This window comes from Dipodomys spectabilis, unplaced genomic scaffold (assembly GCF_019054845.1).
Source record: "Dipodomys spectabilis isolate Male_0828 unplaced genomic scaffold, ASM1905484v1 ptg000075l, whole genome shotgun sequence".
NCBI lineage: Eukaryota > Metazoa > Chordata > Mammalia > Rodentia > Heteromyidae > Dipodomys > Dipodomys spectabilis.
Window position 1 is genome coordinate 13,133,975 of NW_024870752.1, and position 23,014 is coordinate 13,156,988.

The 23,014-nt window shown below is 42.0% G+C and overlaps 1 protein-coding gene across 8 annotated transcripts in view; it reads right to left on the reverse strand.

The window, feature by feature from the left end:
• Positions 1-15,435: 15,435 nt before the first annotated feature.
• The window catches only part of Dock9 (dedicator of cytokinesis 9), a 259,553-nt gene continuing 251,974 nt past the window's right edge, over positions 15,436-23,014 (reverse strand). For all 8 annotated transcript variants that reach the window (XM_042682626.1, XM_042682624.1, XM_042682620.1 and 5 more), the window contains exons 51-53: positions 19,495-19,595; positions 18,818-18,956; positions 15,436-16,677 (exon numbers count right to left, since the gene is read on the reverse strand). In XM_042682626.1, coding sequence (XP_042538560.1) covers positions 16,555-16,677; positions 18,818-18,956; positions 19,495-19,595 — 363 coding nt within the window. In that variant the 3' untranslated portion in view covers positions 15,436-16,554. The remainder of the gene's footprint in view (positions 16,678-18,817; positions 18,957-19,494; positions 19,596-23,014) is intronic.

Sequence of the window (23,014 nt, forward strand, 5' to 3'; positions counted from 1 at the left end):
AACCTATATCCACAGACACAAAGCAGTGACCATATATCTGCATTTCATGTGTTAACTTTACTGTTTATTTTGTTTTTATTTTTAGTGCTGTCCTGTGGCTTGACCTCATGGCCTGGGCACTATTCCTAACTTTTTTATGCTCAAGGCTAGCACTCTACCACTTGAGCCACAGTTCCATTTCTGGATTTTTTTTTTTTTTTTGCCAGTTCTGGGGCTTGAACCCAGGGCATGGGCACTGTCTCTGAGCTTCTTTTGCTCAAGACTAGCACTCTACCACTTGAACCACAGTGCCACTTCTGGCTTTTTCTGTTTATGTGGTACTGAGGAATTGAACCCAGGGCTTCATGCATTCAAGGCAAGCACTCTACCACTAAGCCACATTCCCAACCCCTGGATTTTTTTTTTTTTTTGGTAGTTTACTGGATCTAAGAGTCTCACAAACTTTCCTATCCAGGCTGGCTTTGAACTTGATCCCCAGATCTCAGCCTCTAAAATAACTAGGATTATAGAGAGCCACTGGTGCTTGGCTTTTCCTGGTGTTTTTCAGTGAGGCAATCAATAGGCACACATCTTGCTTCCCTTTTTCCCCCTTTCTTTGAGGAGTTTTATCAGTTATGCCATTTCTAGCTTCTCAAAGTACCAAATATTTACATTCTGATCTCTCATTTTCAAATATTGTTTTCATCTAAGTTTTACTCTTAAATATATTCAGTTCTCACCATTGGACCTTAGCCACATTTGCCCATTTATCCACTCATACTCCTGGTACAACAATCCCTGAAAATCAAGCTACCAGCAGGGTGGGCTGGGTTATCTTAATGGGGAAAAAAAGAATATCCTTTCAATTGGAGGGTCTACGGCTAGAAAAGAGACATGGCTTAAAGTGACATGGACCTTACTCAGTAACTTCCAGAGTTCTGCTTGTTGAACGGAGCCAACAGACAAGCAAGAAGGACAACATGGCAGATAGAACTCAATTAAGTGACTCCTCATCTTATCAAGCTGGTAAGTCTTGAAGAAAAAGGAATTTTCTGTATGGAAGTTTCTTATCTGTCTACCAACCCACGTTCATTTCCATTGCCACTGTGAGTGTATTCTAAGAATCCTGTACGACATCAGCAAGAAATGAGATCTATGTGATTAGATAGGCATTAACCCTCCTTTCTCTTCTGAGTCTCTTTAGAAAGTAGTGTTTCCTCTCCACAGGAAGCACATTGGGAAATTCCCTGAATCATACACATGGGTTCCCTAAGTCCAATGACCGAGAAAAGCTAACATCCTTCCTAAAGAATCATCCCTATTTTATCAGAAAGAGCAACTGGACAATTTTTAAACTTATCATTCCTCCCCTTCACATAAAAATAATACATTTTCACTATAAACCAGGGAAAACTTGGGAAAGTGAAAAAAAATCTCAGAGAATATAGCTCCATGGGAAATGTTTGCCTCTCATGCCAAGGTCTTTGGTCTGACCCCAACATATATGCATGCACATGCACACACATACTATTCACATCTGTAAACAGCTAATGTTGAAATTTGCATTGGGTTTCTTTGCAGACTTTTAACCACATAAATCAATACACTTACTGCATCGGAACGTATCATATATGAATTGTAACTGTCTATTTTACTCTAACGTAACTACTTTTGGTATTACTAAATTATCTTAAAATCATTTTTTAAACTGGTCCCAAGGCTTGAACTCAGGGCCTGGGCATTATCCTTGAGCTTTTCTGCTCAAGGCTAGCAGTCTGTCACTTCAGATCAGAGGCTCACATATTTTCCTTCCTGGGCTGGCTTTGAATCTTGATCTTCAGATCTCAGTCTTCTGAGTATCTCAAATTACCAGTGTGACCCACTAGTGCTTGGATTAGGCTGCTTCTTTAAAACAAAAAAAAAAAAATGTAAGAAACAGGAAGGACCACCCCCTGCCACAGGTTTTACCATGGAAGTTAAAAGGTAGAAGATGACCCACCTGGAGAAGGACAGATGGACAAAGTCTTGTCTGCAGGAGACCCATAGACTCCTAGCCTCTGTGACATAGATTTCTAGATGCTTCTTTCACAACAGGATTCCATCATGCTACCTGAGTGGTCCTAGAATTCAGTTACTTTCGGCAGGATATCCTGCTACATCCAAGTAGGCCCTGAGGGATTATGTTAGGGGAATTAGGGTCTCCAAATGGTGGCAGCCTATGTCAGGAGGGAGAGAGGTCCTGCAGGGGTCAGGTAGCATCTGCACCAGGGGTCTGGTGGTAAGTTAGGAGCATGGAGGCACTGGAAATGACACGAGTCTGTAAGTCCTGTGTTACCTGGGGAGCTAGCTGGGAAAGCCTGACAGGCTGTCAGGCTGTCCCCCTTCCCCTGTGTTGTGGGCAGACTGACAGACAGTGAGGTCACACTCACGGAGTGCACAAGTGCTCACAGTTGTGGGAATTGCCTCCGGGAGGAGACGTGTCTAAAGTCTTCACAGCCAACGTCAAGGTCATCTGCCAGGTGCAAACAAGGAGTTTCACAGCTGCTGTCATACAGATGGGGACAGCATACCTCACAAGCGGTCCTTTTGTGTGCTACTTCTTCCCAGACTTGCTGAGGTGAAATTTACTCACGGGAAGGTAAGTGGACAGACAGCAGCGCACTTTATAGGAGGGCTTGAATGACGCATTTGGAGCAACAGCCTGGCCAGGTTTGGACCAGGATTCTTCTACCTATTCTTCCTGAGTAGCTGGAATTATAGACATGCCCCACTATATCCAGCTTGAAGTCATATCTTGAACTTGGGAGAGTAAGTATGTTAAAAAAAATCCTCTTAACATGAGGCTTTCTTCAGGTTTCCATACTGTGCAGCATTGCTCAACTAGGACCTTCTCGATTGCACACGTCTTACACTAGTGGAAGCAGAAAGAGCACTTGGAGAGACTACTCATACAATCACCATGCTTGTGTGGGTGGCTCTGTTGTACTGTGACCCAGATGGTGCATTCATTCTGCTTTCCTTGTTTACTTTGAGAGGGCGACTGGCCAGGCAACTGCCAGATGGAACAGATTGACTTCCAGAATGGCTCCTCTGGCCTTGAGCACATTATCCATTCCTAACTGACCGATAAGAACGCAGTTACTGAAAATGGGATCCATCACTGTTCTGAACAATCAGGCATTTCAGAGCTGCCCAGGTCAAATGGAAGCACTGTAAATGAGCTTATCACCATGTCACAAATTCATTGTCTATGACAGCCTAGAATTTTCCTGAAGCTTTAACCAGAGTATGTATTATTTATCCAAGACAAGCAAGTCACCCACAGTGCCCTGTGTGTCCAGGGGCCTGGGTGGCTCTTAAGCTGTGAAGGTAGCATAGCTTGGAGAGGCCGACTGCTCAGGAAGTAGCCGTGGTGGGTTGGGGGGGAGACAGGTGAGACCTCTGGATGGGGTGCTGGGGTGGGAGGGCCCGGGGCTGACTTCTCTGTCACTGCCATAAGACCTCAAGGAATGGCACAAAGATGGGTGGAGCACAACTGAAGTACGTGCTGCTGCACTGGCTAAAGAAACCCCCAAAGTTGCCTGGGGGGGGGAGTTAGATAGCTGCTGTAATATCTCAAGGAAGTGTCTAACTAAGATGGCTATGGAAAAAGGGAGAGGGCCTTGTTTTGGCTGATTCTTTGTTCGGCCATCTCCAAACCAACCAGTTTGGCTTTATTTAGTATAAGAGACTTCTGGTCTGTAAATATTCTGGCCTGTGGCCTACTCTGTTGGTTTATGACAAAGCTGTGGATAGAGAACACAGATGGAGGCAGAAGAACACACACACACACACACACACACACACACACACACACACACACACACACACACACACACACACACACACACACACACACACACACACACACACACACACACACACACACACACACACACCCATGCTTTTTAACAGACAACACATTAATGGCCCAGAGTTTGTCTCTTATCCTTTGTGGTGGTCCCAAACTATTTCTTAAGTCTTGTATAATTTATCATATCCCTGTGTATTTCTTTTTTTCTTTTTTCTTTTGGTCAGTCGTGGGGCCTGAACTCTGGGCCTGGACCTGTCCCTCAGGTCTTCAGCTCAAGGCTAGCACTCTACTAATTGAGTTACAGTGCCACTTCCAGCCTTTTCTGCTTACACGTAGTGCTGAGGATTCAAACCTAGGGCCTCATGCACGCAAGGTAAGCACTCTACCGCTGAGCCACCTTCCCAGCCCTGTCCGTGTGCATTTTAGGGAGAGAAAATATGAGACATTTATGTCTGTAAGCTTGGCTTACCTCACTTGATATGATTGTTCTAGGTCCATCCATTTCCTGCAAATATTATTCTTCCTAATGGCTGTGTAAAACTCCATTGTATATAGATGAGGTCCACTCATCTATTGTAGGGCATCTTGCTGTTTCCATAGCTTGGCTATTGTGAATAATGCAGCAGTGAACATGGATGTGCAGATGTTGTTACAGTATCTTGGCTCATGATGTTCTAGGTAGATGGCCAGGAGTGGTATGGCTGGATCACAGGAGGGATCTATGTTTAGTTTTTTGAGGAACCTGCAGTCTGGAGAGATTGTACTAGTTAACATTCCCACCAGCAGTGCAATAGGTTCCTTTTCCTGTACATCCCTGCCAACATTTCCAACCTGTTTCAGTAGGACAGGACAACAGTGACCTTTCCTCAGGGCCTGCTATAGGCCTTGGAAAAGTAGAAATATAGCAGTAGAGATAGCAGAAAGTAGAAATATAGTGTATAAAGTTTAGTTTTCATCTATTTTTTATATGCAATATCATCAGGAGAAATGAGAAACCAATCTCTTCTGTCCAGTGTAAAGAAAAGTGACTTTCAGAAATGCCTGGGAAAGCTGGGGGCTGGTCGCTCGTGCCTGTAATCCTAGCTACTGAGGAGGCTGAGATCTGAGGATCATGCAGTCTGGGCAGGAAAGTCCTGGAGATTCTTACCTCCAATTAACCACCAGAAAACAGGAAGTGGAGCTGTGGTTCAAACTGGTAGAGTACTAGTTTTGAACAAAAGAGCTCAGGTATATTGCCCCACAAGTTCAAGCCCCACAAGTGACTCCCACCCCCCCCCCCCCAAAAAAAGTGTGGGGAAAGGAAGTGACTGCTTTTTTTTAAAACCATGAGTGGGGTGAAACAGGCAGGGCTTCTGCATCTCCAGTCATGTCATATTCTGAGGGTGGAACAGCCTGTGGGTGATATGACCTCACTAAAAGAGCCCCATAAAGTTCCCCCCCCCTCTTTTCAGCTCAAAATTATGTCAGAAAGTCTTCCTCTGTCTCCCGTGCAGTTAATATTATGAGGGTAGGAAAAGAACAGATCAACAAGATGGATGAGATCCATTGAGTAGATTTATCTTGAGGTGGTATTTATAAATGTTGTCTTCTCCTTTCTGTCGAGTCTCCTGTTGGTGGAGTTTTAAATGGCAAATGAAAACAGAGAGATGCAGGTGACTTCTTCTTAGAGTGGAATGGTGACAAGGTGCCTTTTCTCAAAGCCTGCTCTCCTTCCAGGATAGCATACAGGTCAAAGAAGTGTCAGTGGCTGGGATGAGGTTCCCACTAGGCTAGGCACAATGAAAACAGTTTGCAAGTGATTGCCCATTCTGCAGCAGGAGTTGGCACAAGTGAGCAGCTGCCCATGGATGTGTTGCCCACAGCCTCATTCCTGGGGAAGCTCAGTTAGGCAGACAGGGCGAGGATGGCAGTAGAGCTAGCTTGCTCAATTTCTACATTAAGGAAAATGAGCTTTGAGTTTGGGAGAGGTTGAAGAGCTGGTCATTCAACATGCTTCTACACAGTGTTTACTTGAAGTAAACAAAATTGTTCAGTTGAGGCAAGCCAAAATATGTGGTTCAAGAAATAATGGGAGATTCAAAAGACATGGAAAATACTGGAATGAGGTCAGTTGAACTGTTGGTGGCCATTATTTGGAAAGTACAAAGTAAGAAGGACGATGGGTATTTTTATTCTCATATCTCAGCATTTTATACATTTTCTACTAGGAACACGCATACTTTCATAATTAGGAAAAAAAAAAGTAGGAGCCAGAGGCTCATTCCTATAACTGTAGCTAATCAGGAGGCTAAGATCTGAGGATGGAGATTCAAAGATAACCCTGGTAGAGAAATCTGTGAGACTCCATCTCCCACTAGCTAGCAAAATACCAGACTGGAAGCATGGCTCAAATGGTAGAGCACCAACCATTGCAAGAAAGCTAAGTGAGAGCTCAAGGGCCCTGAGAGAAAAATTCTGTGACATCAAAGGTACAGCGATTTGCTCATTATAGATGTTGAAATTGGTGCTCCAAGATGGTGATGAGATTCCATGCTGGATGCACTTGAACTAGACCCCAACAGTTCAGATTTCTTACTCAAGACCTCTTTCACTATGCCAAACTAAGCAGTGGGTATTCAGGTAGTTCTGTGCCATTTGTTCACACAGTGACAGGAAGAGCTATATTGTCTTTGACTCCTGGTCACTCCACAGTCTGAAAGTGTGGAAAGCATCTTAGCAGGCAACAAAGGCTGTGGTTGATCCTTCGTTCCTCTGCTAAGAACCAGTTCAACAAGCCAATGACAACCTACTGAAGCCACTGGTACCAATGCCTATTTCTCAACCTTGGTTTCGGGCAAGGGTTAGTTCTTCTAATGTCCTGTCCTCATTTTAGACCTGGTTCCATCCTCATTTTGGTCCTCGAGATGTTTCTGTGCCAACTTTGGTTTCCCTCAGGGTCAGGAGTCTCTCTACATGTCCCTGAGGAAGCCTGGCCTTTGTCACCCTCACTGCTGGGAAGCTGGCTCCATTTGCTAGGGTAACCACAAGTAACCACAGATTTGCAGCTTAAACAACCAAAATGTACTGTCTCGTGGTTCTCATGGCCAGAAATCGGAAATCAGAGGTTGAGTTGTGTTGGTTCCTTCCAAGGGCTGTGAGGGAAGGAGCTTTTGGCAGCTGTCCTCACAGGAACTTTCTTTCTCCATGGATGTGTCCACATCTCTTCTTATGAAGATACTAGTCTGATTGGTTTCACCCCTCTCATGATCTTAGGTTAATCACTCTAAAGATGAACTAAACACAACAGTCACATTCTGAAGCACTGAGGGTTAGGACTTCAACTCATAAATTTCTGGAGGATGCAATTCAGCCCAGGAAATGGAAGACAACAGCTTCTGTGGAAGCCAAGCGGCTCGACAGGGAACACTTCCACCTGGGGCCCCCAGCTCAGACTAATCCAGTTAGAATCTCAGCTTCCTCATTTACTTGGGCAATTTCCTTCATCTGTCTGGATTTGGATCTTTCATGTGAAATGACTTCCTGCCTGACAGGCTGCCAAGTGTTGGAATTCAACCAGGAGCTGACTGACACTTGCACAGAACCAGAACTGGGCCTGTTCTGCCTGTGAGCTGATGGGTCAGTCATACCTACAATACAGGTTTGCCTTGGACCATCTCATGAAGGGATATAATGTCTATGGAGCATTAGTTCAGCCTGTGTCCAAAGACGCCACAGCACTGGCTCAACTTATCTCAGATTTGATTCTAAACATTGGTTTCTGTGGCAGTGATGTCCATGTCCTAAGGCCTAGTAATTCGGTCTCATTTAGTGGCTGTGGCTTCCTTTACCATGAAAAGCTCCTGGGTAGATCCCAGGTACCTCCCGCCAGCACACCCAGAGGAGCACCAGCCCAACACAACCAGTGGGACCACATTCTGGACAAATTCTAATTGACTTTAATGAATGAGTGTCGTTATTGTTCTCAATTCTTCCACAAAAGAAGGAGGTGTTCCTTTTCAGCCTCCATGGTCCATGGGTTTGGGTCCCAATAAGGGGTGTGTGGTCCTTCCGCTGACTTGCAGAGGGAGACGGAGAGTGAGGCACAAGTTGGCTCAGAGAACAAGGCAGGCTCAAGCTCATGCTTTCATGTTTATGGTGTTGGTGCCACATGCCAAGTCCAGATTCTCCCTGGATGCCAGGCTGGTCTGTGACAAGCACCTCATGTGCAGTGAAGCTCAGGCCTGTGGGTGACCCTCTACCTCTAAAGTTGCTGCAAGTGGCCCAGGGCAGTGACCAGATGGCTGTCAAGAGGAGGTGTCCACTGCATCTGTACTGCCAGCTGTGGCTTTCTGCACCCAGATCGTGGGAGGCAGAGTCAGATGTGGTCTAAAGGAGCTGTGCAGAGGGATGCTGGTCCTGCATGGACTGGAGAGAACAAGGGTGCCTCCAGCAAGACATTGGGGAAGTCCTCCATAGCTGAGACTTTTCTTGAAAGCATTAGGACTCAGAAACAACCCTCTGAACAGGCTCTTTTAGCCTTCAAACAGAGTGTACCAGGGTTGCAGCAAATGTAGGAAAGCGTTCCCTTGTTTGCCTAAGATCCCATCTGTCATTGAGGAAGGAACACGTGTCCTTGATCTTACTGCAATGTCACCAGCAAGGAAGAGGAAATTCACATGAGAGGAGGACAAGCTGAGAGCCACATGCCACACCCAGGGCCGAGGACACTCTGTCCCAGGCAATCGTCTCTTCTCCAAGCTTATTATCGCCTTTAAAAACCACTGAGTTCTTTTCTGCCAGTGCCCCAACCACTTCTCCCTGGTAAAGACAGTGCGTATTTCTCAACTACATGGGTTTCATGTGTTGTGTGTGTCCTGTGCGTGTGAGTAAGGCAGTGACTGTGTGTGCCTCATCTCTGTTCTTTATATTCCTGCTCTGTTTCATCAGTTTGCTTCAAGCAAACTACTGGGGTCTCTAAGGGAAAAGCTGAAACAGCCTATAGAAGAAAGGTGCAGAAAAAGGGCTTGGAGAAGTACCCCAGAGAGAACCTGCTGAGTTTGAATTTATTAGACTGAAGAAATACTATCCTTTTTTATTGTTTTATTTCTCATCACCATAATTAATACCTATTAAAATTCCACATCCTTTGGAATGCTCCATATGTTAGGGGTGTGTGTGTGTGTGTGTGTGTGTGTGTGTGTGTGTGTGTGTGTGTGTGTGTGTGTGTGTGTGTGTGTGTGTGTGTGTGTGTGTGTGTGTGTGTGTGTGTGTCCGTCCTGGGGCTTGAGTATCACACTCTTATTTGGCTTTTTTTTGCTAAAGGCAGTTACTTTTAACAAGCAAAGCTCTTGAGCTACAGCTAAATTTCTGATTTTTTGCCAGTTAATTGAAGATAAAGAGTCTCATGGACTTTTAAAACCTCAATCCTCAGATTTCAGCTTTCTGAGTAGCTAGGATTACAGGTGTAAGCTATCTGTGCCCAGCATCAAAGAGATTCTTTAAAAAAAATTATTGCCATCATTATTAAGTAGGTGTACAAAGGGACTATAATTCCATAAATCAGATTATGAGTACAAAGTTTCTTGGTTAATGTTATTCTTTCTTTCATTCTAAAGGGATTCTTGAGCAAAATTTATACTGTTTGTTTTTTTTCTTCTGCATTTGGGCTGAGTATGTACTATGTTTTAAGGAAAACAGAACAACAAAACCAGTAACGTTTAGCTTATTGTGAGCCAGTCCTCTTCTATGTTCAGCATCACCCTAATTATCAGGGACTATTGTTATCCCATTTTACTGAGATTAAAGAAAAGTGAAATATCTTGCTGAGGCCAACCCGTAAGTACAGACAGTGCAGCCAGTGGCTTCATTTCCTTGTTTTTTTTTTTTCTATTTACTCAAAGCCAAACCATCAGATTACACCAGACAGACTGTCCATTCCATAAAGTGAACTACATTTGAAGCAACTGTAAGAACACTTCCAAATATCACTGCAATTCTTATAAAAATGCATACTTTTTTTTTTTGTCCGGTTGTCGGGCCTGAACTCTGGGCCTGGGCGCTGTCCCTCAGCTCTTCAGCTCAAGGCTAGTGCTATACCACTAGAGCCACAGTGCCACTTCCGGCTTTTTTCTTTTTGCTTATGTGGTGCTAAGGAATCAAACCCAGGGCCTCATGCATGCAAGGCAAGCGCTCTACCACTGAGTCACCTTCCCAGCTGCCAAAATGCAGAATTTTAAAGGAGACCCTATAATTAGCTTTGCTCTTGCCCTTGTGGGTTTTTTCCCACTGACCAATTTGGTAAAGTTGGTCCAACTTTAAAGTTACATTCCGTTTGACAGTGATTTCCATTCCTAAGAATGGAATGGAGACAGAGACATGAAAAATAATGAAAATAAAACCTCTAATTCCTCTCTCTCCTTAGTGATGACCCTGTCTTTTATGTCTCTGAGAGGACAGAAGCGACATCTTTCCTCTTATTATGGATTTGGCTCTCACAACTCTCACTTCTTAGGTCTTGCATCCTGTCCCTCATGCCTATCTAGGACACCACTGCTTTCGCAGGATTTGTCCCCATGCTACTCTCTCATTTACTCAACTTTCCTCATCAGTCTATAAGCATGCTATTACTTTGTCATTTATGAAACCCTAAGCCCCTCAAGACCCTACTCCAAGATTTTTCTAGCTAACATAAGTTCCTCTGCTTGAGGCTAAACATAGACTAAGAGCTCCTCCCTAATCTCATTTCTTCTTCTTTCGTCTGTATTATTCCACCACGATCTGAAAGCACCTTCACCTTATCAAGTCCCACAGCCAGTCCATCTTTTATCTCATGGGTTTGGCTCATCATTCCCTCCTTGACTTACTTTACTCATGGGGCTTCTGGGACATCACTCTGTCCTGGTCCTTGTACATCACTGCTTCTCTTTCGTGGCCTTGTTGATTCTTCCTCAGCTTTGTGGCCTCCTTATACTGGAGGCCTGCAAGGCTCAGTGCTTGGACATCTTCTCTATCCACACTTACCCCAGAAGTTACCCCAGTCAGCACCCATGCCACTATCTAAGTAGTGTTAGCTCCTCTGGCCAGACTTCCTGGAATTCAATTTCTATTTCTAATTTGAAGCAGTACTAAATTCTGCTACATGAAGAGCCAGTTGCTCATAAGCTACTCCTTCAGCACTGCCATTCCTCCAGTGGGCTAAGGCACATATCATTTCAATTTCTGGCAAATTTCCAGGACATAATTCCATTGTAAATTGAGTATGAAAAGATGCTCTACTCACCGTGGACATTTTCCGCTCTAAATCCAGATCAGCCATTCTCCAAGGGGCCCTGCTTCCTTTTGGGTGAGAAAGGTATTAGAGACCACAATTCAGGCCTATGCATGCTTATGAGCTATTGTTTGGTCATTGTTTGTAGGCTGTTCCAGTGAACTTAGGAAGTGTGTGAATTTAAGATAAACCATATCATGAGTTCAAATTGAACTTCCATGCAAACTCAGAACTAAAAACATTTTAAGTCTCTCTTTCCTTATAGATTCATGTTTGCTCATATGAAAAGCTGGTTGTCAACAATTATCAGCATATTCACTTTCTCTGACAACAGACACACAACATTCTCAGAATTATAATCTCACACATATAATACAATAGTATCACAAGCAAAACAACTGCTGTGAGGTTTTTGCTTATTTATCCATCTTTTATTTAGTTTTCTTGAAGTGCTGGGATTGAACTGAGAGCTTTGTGCATGCCAGGCAAGAGTGCAGGGCAAATAGCCCATAATCATTTACTTATTCATTGCCATCCTTTTTTGTCCTTAGTGTATAGCTAAGAATGCATAGCAAAGTTCCTGAATTTTTAAGTTGTTTGAAATAATTCCTTCCTATATGTCAACAACTTGATATATAATTAGAACCACTTACTTCATTTTCAATTTTTTAGGTATTAAAATGCATTTTAATAATTATATATATGTTAAAAATTGACAAAGAGGTCTATTTACCTTTGGGGGGCTGTAAGTCCAAGATCAGGTGGCCTCATCAGTTCTATCGCTGTATGATGGCCCCGCTTTACCCACATGAAGAATGGTCTCATGGTGAGACTCATTAGAGAGAAGACCATATAGAGAGACAGGAAGCCAGAGAGCTTGAAGGTCCAGGCTCACTCTTTTATAACAAACTATAGTTAGAACTCAATCTGCAAGACCTGCATTAATTCTTTCTGAGGTCAATTCCTTCAAATACCCAAGTACCTCCCACTGGAGCCTACTTGTAAATGGTTCTACTACTGCCAATATCACCTGTGGAGCCTACTTGTTGTGGTTCTACTACCGCCAACACCATCTAACTGGGGACCAAGCTTACATCACATGAGACTTTGGGGAACACATAAAACCATGCCAATCCAATTTTCATATTTTTTAGGACAATGTCTCCCTATGGATTTTTTTTTTTTTGGTACCATTCTGGTGACCCCTGAGCTTCATTTTGTTCAAGGTTAGTGCTGAACTTGAGCCACAGCCCTGCTTTTTTTTGTTTTGTTTTGTTTTTGAGTAGTTTATTGGAAATAAGAGCCTCATTGACTTTCCTGCTTGGGCTGGCTTTGAAACATGATCCTTAGATCTCAGTCTCTTGAACAGCGAGGATTACAGGCATGAGCCACCAGTGCCCAGTTTCCTTATGGATTCTTTTTATGTGTGTTTGCCCATCTTGGAGCTTGACTCAGGGCCTAGGTACTGGTTTTGAGCTTTTTTTTTGCTCAAGGCTAGTACTCTACCACTTGAGCCACAGCTCCATTTTCAGCTTTTTGGTGGTTAATTGGGAGATAAGGGGTCTCAAGGACTTTCCTGCCCATGCTGACTTTGAATGGCTAGGATTGCAGGTGTGAGCCACTGAAGCCCAGCTTCTTTATGGATTTTGGTTTCACAAACTCCAGATAAAATTACCAAACTCACGTGTGATTTTCACATACATGGCATAAGATTTCTCTGATGAAAAATTTCTTGCTCCAAATCATGCAGCTGGTAGTTTGTAAAGAAAAAACTGAGAATTTTCAAAAGAAATGCATCAATTTGAAGTATTCTTGTTTATAAATTTATTTTCTGCAATTTCATTTGGTTTTGCTTATCCTAAAGCCCTTGGAACAGTAAGATGTTCATTCATCCTGTCTTCAGGTTGTCCACAGACCCAGAGAACAGTCTGGGTGAGTTCAGTGCCAGTTTCTAGGACAACATGCCTGAGAGGCACAGAGGAGAGGTAACTAATTGTCAGGACAGCTGAAGGAATTCCCCAAAAAGTACTTTTGGAGTTGGATCTCAAAGGATGAGTTTTACCAATGGAGAGGAAAAAGCACCCAATAATTTCAAAGGGTTCAGACCATGATCTCTTGTTCTAAGGCTTTTGGATAGCATATGAGGATGGTGAGAACAAGTGGTAGAGGAGAACTGCTCTCCTCACAGAAGACAGGAAGCAGAGAAAAGGCAATTATGCAAGTACATTTGTCCCTTGGTGTTCATGAGGCATTTAGTACCAAGATCCCTTATAGATACCAAAATGCACAAATGATTGAATATCTTACATGCAATTAAATGTGCATATAACCCACAGATGTCCTCCCAAATACTTTAATCTCATTACTTACAATACCTATTACAATGTAAATGCTACGTAAATAGTTGTATTGTCCATGGAATAATGACAAGAAATAAGTCTACTTGTTCAATACAGACATATCTGGATGTTTTTCAAATGAGGTTTGAATTCATGAGTATTGAACTCATGATAAGGAGGGCTAACTTATCCACACAGTTCTAAAGCCAAATTATAAGCAAATCATACCACAGGTTATTATTACAACCTTGTCCATGCTTCTCCTAGGGTGACCATTTTTTTGTTTTCTACCTATGATGAGTCAACATTGCATACCCACTGTCAGCAGCTTTCATCCATGCAAGGAGTTGACTCTACCTATGTATGCTATCATAATTAGTTCACAGGTGAGTGATCCCTAACAAGATACTGGAGTCTTACTTTTAGTTGCCTCAAAAACAATGTTCTTCAAAGGGAAGTGGGGAGTTAGTGTTCAGTGGGCCCAGAGATTTTGTGCAGGGGATTAAGTTGTGGAGTGGCGACAGCTGTACAATATGAATGTACCTATTGTCACACTCCATTGTACATTTTAAATGGTCCAAATGGTAAATCTTGTTTCACACACACACACACATATAAATTAAAAAATAACTAGGAAAAGTGTAAAACACTATTAAAAGTTACTGATGAGTGGTGTTTTTTTTCTACAAGAAATGTAAATTCATATTCAACCTTATACAGAAATGAAAACTTCATACCTGAACTAAATGAAGTAACTGTACATGTCCCACTGCAGGGCCATTGTAGAGGTCCTCACCTCCACCGTTCTGAAGTGAGGAAAGAAAGTCACGTGCCAGGTCAGTCACATGTTGGCTGCATCTAGCCTTCTATCTTTATTATCAAGAGATTCTTTTCCCCACTGTTACAATAAGTGAGGGTTGGCCATGTTCCAAACTTAATGTTATTTTGCATGGATTCTGTCTCTGGACTTTTATTTATCTTATTGCTGGGGTGATTTGAATTTTATGGCTCCTAAATGAGATGTTTATGATTAGGGAATCTAGTTCAGTGATAGATTCTTCGACCTATCCCTAATGTTGTTTGGTTTGGTTTATTACCGTGGGCAGAGATGTCAAAGGCTCAGGCAAAACTACACAGACTTTCCTGAAGCTTGAAGCCTGAATGACTCAGGAATGGGAGTGCTGTCATGCCCCTTCACCATGTCTTCTTCAAGAACTCTTCACCTTGCCACTGATACAGAGTACTTGTGATGCCACAAGATCCTTGATTACTGGTGTTCACGTGGTATACAGCTGTCTTTCCTTAGTTGTAAAAGTACAGTACTACCAATTCTTCAATTAGAACCCCCTACCCTCCTACCCCTACAACTATTGGATTCCTGCAGAATGCTTTTTTTTTTCTTTTCCCTCCATCCCTGGAACTACAAGGAGCCAAGTAACAGTGAATGGACTCCTATGCCAAAGGCACTGGTTGCACCAGCAGGATCAGCATTTGCAATCTGAGCTGCAGCTATTTCAGTGTAGTTGTTTGCAGCGATGTGGAGTACAGGGTGGAGGTGTGCACACATAGCTGCTAAAAAAAAAAAAAAAAAAGAACACTTTATCCCAGAATATTCACCTCAAAAGAAGTAATGGAGATGATAAAGGTCAAAGCCTTGAAGCTGAAGAAGACAAGACAGAATAATAATGTGTCACTTGGGAATATTAGAACAATCCAATGTCTGTGGGACAAGCATTCACCCACATTATCTGGTAGAAGGACCTCAAGACCTTTTTTGAAATCTGTATCACAGAACTGCTACAAAAGCAGAGAAACTAGTATGAGGATTCCCAAAAACTCAACCTCTGCTCCAATAACAGCCAACATTTTGTCAGTTTTGTTTTATTTATCCTTCACGTTTTCTTTCCCTCAGGATTTTAAAGGGAATTTCAATAACCAAGTTATTTTTACCCCAAAGTATTTCAGGATCCTACTCCTGTTAGGATTGTCTAATAATGAATACCCCATGTTCATCACCAGAAAATCAGCAATTTTTTTTTTAATACAGATGTGGTACAGAGTGTTTAATTACAGCAGGGCAGTGATTCCAGTTAAATAAAATTAAAAAATTTTATTTTCCCAAATATAAAATTACTAAATTAATGTCTTAAAAGAAAATATAACATGGTGAAAGCTTTAAATTATACCCCATTCACCACAGGATTTATGAATAACCAATCACATATTCCATCATTTTGGCAAAAAGATGAACTTTTTAACAGTTCATAAACCTAATATAGCAAAGACTGTATACATCTCCATATTGCACATTTTATGTACAAGAATAAAACAGTAAGGTCAGTGTATTGCATATAGAATAAAGAACAACACAAACTTATCACAAGTAAACTTATGAAGAAGCAGATGTATTAAAAATGTAGAAATGTAATACATGTATGTACATGATACTGAGGCTGTATTAACAAACTGTATGTACACAGTGATATGCTGTTCTATATTGGGTTTGTTAGTTACAGGCCTTTGGTTCTAAACTGCCTGCCTGACTAGTTTTAAGCTCACATAGTTCCTTAAGCCTTCATATGTTTTAAATGCAAGGAATGAATATAAAAGCACTAAATCTTCTTGTTCACTGGTACAAAAATTACAACATTCAGTTCCCTTAGGTCATCAAAAACTAGTCACAAAAATAGTTCTTGTATTCAACCTGAATGTGCCACAGGAAAAAAAATAGTATTTTCAAGATTCTCCAGCTCAGCCTAGAGGCAGAAGGACCCCCAGCCTTTGTTTCAGTGCCACTGTCCTTGCTTTGTACGTTCCAGAACACTATTTGTTTAGTTATTTAGTTTTACTACTACTCTGTAGGGAAGAATAAAATTTAACTCCAGTTTAAAAGTGTCCACATACTAACGTTACAACACATGGTAAACTCTGAATATTGCCAGTGAGATTAAAAAAAATAGGTACACCTTCTTTCAACTTTATAGAACATCTGCTATGAAATACCACAGTCCTTAATCCCTTTTGTTCCCTTTCCCCATGGCTTCTCCCTGTGCTCACTCTCCTGGGGATGAGCTGGGGGAATCATCCTGAGTTTACAAATGACAAACAAGTCCCTGCCTGTGGGCCACAAGGCGAAATCACACAACCGAGGAGGAGCTGGTCAACCCGTGAACCATTGTGCTTGTTGGAGTTCCACTGATGGCATTGAAGATATGAAGGGAGTTCGGCAAAATGCTGGTCTTCTCCTCCAAGGGGCAAATCTCGAGGCACAGAAACACAATGTTATGATAGTACAAGGCTCAGACAGTCTTCAGAACTGTGTTTAGGTAACATACACAACTTATCATCAGTGTCATCCATTATTGCCAATTACGGTACAGCCATGGCTTTGGCAGTCTGCAGAGTGGGTTTCTGCTTATTGGATAAATGGCTATTTTCAGTTTGGGATTGTGAGGAGGAAGTCAAGAAAAGCATGCAGTTTCTTTTATAAGTTAGTGAGTAGACAGCCTTCTATAGTCACCAGATCTTAAAGTGACCTGAGGTTTACTGTACAATTTGATTTGGTCATGACCTAGGCTTATCCCTTGAAAAAGCCTTTTGAAATGAATTGGAGCATCTTGTTTCTCTCTTGTCTCCTTCTCCTAGGTCCTATAGACCATCCTGGGTAAGAGAGTGTGGCTCTTCCTTTCCTGCCACTGAACAAGTACTTCACAGCTAGTATTGCAGGAAGAAATCTGGTTTAGACCTGACCTGAACAGACCTGCACAGAGGCTCCTCTGGAAGCAGCAAAAGCAGCCAGCTCAAGTCACAATCCCTTTTGCTTAAGCAGCCTGCCTGCCTGCCTGCCTGCCTGCCTGCCTTCCTGAATCCTTCCTTCCTGCCTTCCTTCCTTCCTTCCTCCCTCCCTCCCTCCCTCCTTCTTTCCTTCCTTCCTTCATTCCGTGGGGCTTGAGCTCAGGGCCTGGGTGTTTTCCTGAGCTCTTTTGCTCAAGGCTAGTGCTCTACCACATTGAGCCACAGTACCAATTCCAATTTTCTGGTAGTTAACTAGAGGGAGAAAAGAGTCTCACAGACTTTCCTGCTCAGGCTAGCTTTGAACTGTGATTCTCAGATCTCAGCCATCTGAGTAGCTAGGATTACAGGTGTGTGCTTAAGCATTCAAAAGGGTTTAATCTTCATGGTGGTTGACATAATGGAAAATTCAAGGTACAATGAAGAGTAAATCATTGCTGTACATCTGGGAATTTAACAATTTCATGTAATTTCTTCCTACTTTCATCTTTTCTAGTGTCCAATGCTGGGCCCTACTGACCAAGCTCTCTGTTCTATAGGAATCTAAAGGTTTCATGGGAAAAAAAATCTCATTTTCTCCATAAATTTATTCCCATAAGACCCTCTTTTTTGGCTTAACAATCCACACATTCATTTCTGTAGTCATTTAATTTTTTGTATTTTTTCAATGTTCACAGAGGCTGCTTTCCTTTGAACATGTACTATCCCTTGTCCGCAACTGTTCAAACTCAGTAGCAACTTCATGTTATGAAATGAGTTAGTTATCAGAAAAATAAAACCAAAAACTTGACATTACCATCCCATCTGGGCATGTCAGCATGGAGGAGAAAAAAACAAAATTAAGTTAAAGCTCATATATTGAAATTCATTTCTTACTATGGAAGTTTCCCAAACAAACCCCGCTGTGATAAGATAACTGACATACAGGCCTGGCTTCCATTCTGCAAGGCCAAAAGATGGTAACACAGGAAACAGACAAACCCAGTCACACATGGACAAGGTGCTAATGCTAATTGTAAAGATGAGGCCAGAAATTCAGATGAATGTATGCTGGCTGCTGACATTCACTTGGTGCCCTGGTCAGATAGATGGCTCCTCTGTTGACCATACAGCCCACAGAAAATTCATATAGGAAGGACACAAGAGCAATGAGGTCAGGAAAGATGCTCATAAATACAAGAAACAAAAAAACTGGTAAAAAATCCAGAATACCAGATCAGTTGTAAATAGCCAAAACTGGAATAATGCTGTATTTTAAATGATAAAAAATGATACTTCCTTAATCCAGGTTCTATTGAAATACTGCATATAAAGAAAGGTTTATGTACAAGCAGTATGAATGTGGATTCTTTTGGCTTGCCTGGGGTAGGGCGAGGCCAAACTTATGAAATGCAGCCCCTGTAAAAGCAATGATGGCGCGCTTCCACCTTGGGTTGCTTTAGATCATGGATGGGCAGTCTGCAAGCTAGGGCTATGTTTTTCTTCAGATATTAAAATTCTGGAAGGCCACTGGTAGGCTCGATTCATCATGGGGTATATTTGAGATCCCAATGAATCCCTGTGGCCTAAAAGAGAACACCAAGTTGCTGGAGTCAGTATGGCATGTACCTGCTCATGCATGATTTCAGACAGCTCCTTTGCCATTTCCCTGTAGTTGGCCTTCATTTCTTCCTGATATTCTAACTGGTCTTCTTTAATCAGCCGTTCATTTACTGCTAGGGCCTGACCACAAGCTTCTACAAATTGCCTGAAATAGTTGGGGAGAGAGAGAGAGAAAGAGAGATAAAGACATGCAGGAAACAAAGGATGAGTCTTAACAGCACTTCTTTTCTGAGTAAGTAACAGAGCTAGAGTTAAAACCTTCAACACCATCGAGGCTCCATAAAGACCTGGGTCCCCTAGTTGGCATTATGGAAGGTGGGGGAGTCTTTAGAAGGTGGGGTCTAGCAGGGATTGTCTAGGTCATCCCCTAGGTGAAAAACCTTTAACTCCCTTATGTTAAAAACCTTCAACCTGTTTTGGAACTCATGAATTCCTCACCTTTTTGCTTCCTGTCACAAGCTAAGTGATTTTGCTCTGCCAAATAATCCTACCTTTCCACAGGCCTAAAACCAATGGGGCTAGTTGATCACACATTGCAATCTCCAAATTTCCAAAACTTGAGTCAAAATAAACATTTTTTTCTTTATAAGTTAATTATCTCAATGATCTGTCAGAGTAACAGAAAGCTGACTAACACACAAAGAAATGACTAATATGTGAAGAGACATTTCAGTGTGCTTTACCTGAAAACTTCCTTTAGCAACTTCACTTTATTGTCAGGATATCTTTTCGTGTTTGTATCATCTAAGAAGGCTCGAGCATATGCTAGTGGACCAGCATTGACCTAGATAAAAAGTAAAGATTTTAAGTTAGAGAGAAATTGATCAGTATTGTTTAGTTTCAGTTGGTCTGTGCTAAAAACACTGTTTGTGTGAGTTAGTCATGAACTTTATCTTCCAGGAGCTTAAAAGCCCAGTGGAAAGTATAAATAATTGTGATCTGTCCCTGATCCCATCATTCCTGAAGCCATCCTCAGGGTAGCTGTGATGAAGGTGTGTGTGTGTGTGTGTGTGTGTGTAGCTGTGATGAAGGTGTGTGTGTGTGTGTGTAGCTGTGATGAAGGTGTGTGTGTGTGTGTGTGTGTGTGCCAGTCTTGGGATTTGAACTCTGGGCACTGTCCCCAAGCTTCTTTTGTTCAATGTTAGTACTTCATTACTTGTGCCACAGCTCCATATCCAGCTTTTTTCTGTGATTAGCTGGAGATAAGAGTCTTACTGGGCTGGCTTCAAACCATGCTCCTCAGATCTCAGACTCCTGAGTGTCTAGGTTTACAGGTATGAACCACTGGTGCCTGCTGAAGTTTTGTTTTTGTTTTTTAATATATAAGAAGAAACTGTTACTGTTAGGGAACTTGACCTGATCAAGCTTGGCCATGCAGCACACAAACACCAAGTCTTCCAAATCTGTATGTCAAGGACTCTTACTACCAGGGTTTTAGTCCATGAAACTTGTTTTATGAGACATGTGATTAACAGATCCACCAGATAAATTTAGTGAAAAGTGCAAAAATATGGTTACATCCAGTTTTAAATATATAATAGTTGGCCAGGCATGATAGTGAGCTACTAGAGAGGCAAGGTTGGGAAAAATCAGGATTCAAGGCTAGCCTGAGCAAAAAGTTAGTGAAATCCAATTAATCTCAACCAGTACTTGAGTGTGGTGGTTCTCATCTGTAATCTTAGATACGTGGTAGGCATAACTAGAAGGATAGTGATGTAAGGCTGACCCCTGACCAAAAGCACAGGACTATCTAAAGAAGAACTAAAGCAAAACACGGAAGGGAGCATTACTTAGTTGCACAGCATCTGTCTGGCAAGTTGGAGCCCCTGATTTCAAACCCCAGTACATGAAATGACAGCAAGAATAATAACTACCACCCAAATCCTCCTAATGGTTCAGCTTGCTGAACTGGGTATACAGCTAATTTGCTATTTTCAGATGAAGTAATTATTTGAGTTGTGCTGGTATCAAAGATTAACAATGTGAATGAACTAAATGTACATCTCTCTTTCAATTAGCTAAGAAGAATTTTCTGAAGTTGGTAAGTCAGGAAATATAGGAACAAGGAAAGAAAAAGGGCTGGATATGTTGAGATGGGAAGGACTGTGAGAGCTTGAGCAAGGACTAGTCTGTGCTCAAAGTATTTTTCCTAGAGTTCTGTTGAGCCTGGAAAGCAAGGAGAGCAGTCTATATAGTGGTCTGATCCATGGGATGCAGGACTTGTGTAGACAGGCAAGTAGAAGTCACAATGGTTAGAGATGAGACCTGAGACAGGAAACCAGCTTACTTCCTATGATGGCATAGTATAGAGGACCAGACTCAGCATTAGTTAAGGAATGTGTGGAAACCATGTTAACATGAAGATACCACAAAGATCAACTGTGTAGAATGATACAAGTAGTCATTTAAAAAAGATATAAAGAGAAGCTGGGCGCCAGTGGTTCACGCCTGTAATCCTATCTACTCAGGAGGCTGAGATCTAAGGATCGAGGTTCAAAGCCAGCAGGGCAGGAAAGTCCATCAGATTCTTATCTCCAATAAAAACCACTAGAAAATTGGAAGTGACATTGTGGCTCAAGAGGTACAGCGCTCGCCTTGAGCTGAAGAGTGCAGGGACAGTGCCCAAGCCCAGAGTTTAAGCCCCACAACCGCGCCCCCCGCCCCCCCCCCCCCAGAAAAAAAAGCAGAGGAACTACGGAAGATCTAATATAACAAGATTGTGAGACACAGTGTAGCTCTGCCCCGAAGAACAACACCTTGGTGAGCCTTTTGTGAAAAAGTTACAGAAATACACAAACAAGGTGACAATTTCTTCTGATCTCAGCCTTGTCATTACTTGTATGGGCACAAGTAGAAGCTTAATCTCTTGGGCTGGGAAGATGGCTCAGTGGTAGAGCACTTGCCTTGCATGCTTGAGGCCCTGGGTTCCATTCCTTAGCACCACATAAGCAAAAAGAAAAAAGCCGGAAGTGGCGCTGTGGCTCAAGTGGTAGAGCCTTGAGCTGAAGAGCTGAGGGACAGTGCCCAGGCCCAGAGCTCAGGCCCCACGACTGGACCCCCCCCCTCCAAAAAAAAAAAGAAGCTTAATCTCTTAACATGAAACTCTTGTGTCCTATAAAATGATTGGGTATTTTATAAAACTTGTAGGTCATTGTGAAATGGAAGGATGTTTGCCTTTGTAAAACTCAACCTGTCAGGTCCTGCCCTTTGCTGGCCTTTTGATAGAGGTTGAATGATCCCCTACTGTTTTTAACTACAGAAATCTATGGTCTCTGGTCCTGTTGTATAATCATTTTGCTGGGAAATTTATATTCATTTGTTGAACTATTATAGCACATCATCTTTCAGGATATAAGGGAGGTGACTAGAAATATCTGTAACTACTTCTGTGGTCCATGACATTTAGAAACTATCTCAGCAACATCTCATGGTGTTTTCAGTGTAGATTTGATGAAACACTGACAAAAACTGATTTCAGAAAATTACCTCTAAATCCTGAATCTATATAGTACGATGTGCATATAATCTCCACAAATATACTCTACTTAAAAAATAAGATACAGGGATATGTAGATCAACAAATATGTACTTGAATTACTTATATACACTTAAAATAAAGTCAGAAGCCTACTGGTCACAGGACGGAAGTGATTGTAAGATTTGCCAATTATGTGGAAAACTGTGTAAGGTATATAAAATGACATTTTTGGCTTTTTCAGTGCGAGGGACAAAAACCACTTGTATATGTCAAGCAAGTGCCCTTCTACTGAGCTACATTTCCAGCTCTCCTATAAAGACAACTTTGTAAAATCCTTTTATTGAGGTATAATATACAAGTGCCCATATTTCATAATTTGATGAGTTTTCACTGACTGAATGCATTTGTTAATCAGTATGTAGATAGAAGGTGATCTTTTCAATAGATGGCTCCTAGGATTTGGGATGGTGCTATGAAAAAATGTATCTTGGCCCTTATTCTATGCCACAAACAAAATCAGTCCCACATGGATTATAGATCTGTGAAGGATGGAGCAGGCAAAACATTGGCCATCTTTGAAATTTTTGAGTAGGTACGTATTTCTTTGCTACCAGTAAAGGAAAACTGATAGATCAGACTATGCTAAAGCAAGTTACTCTTTTTTGGATGTACTGAAATTTGAACTCAGGACCCTGTACATTCTAGTCAGGTGTGCGCTACCACTG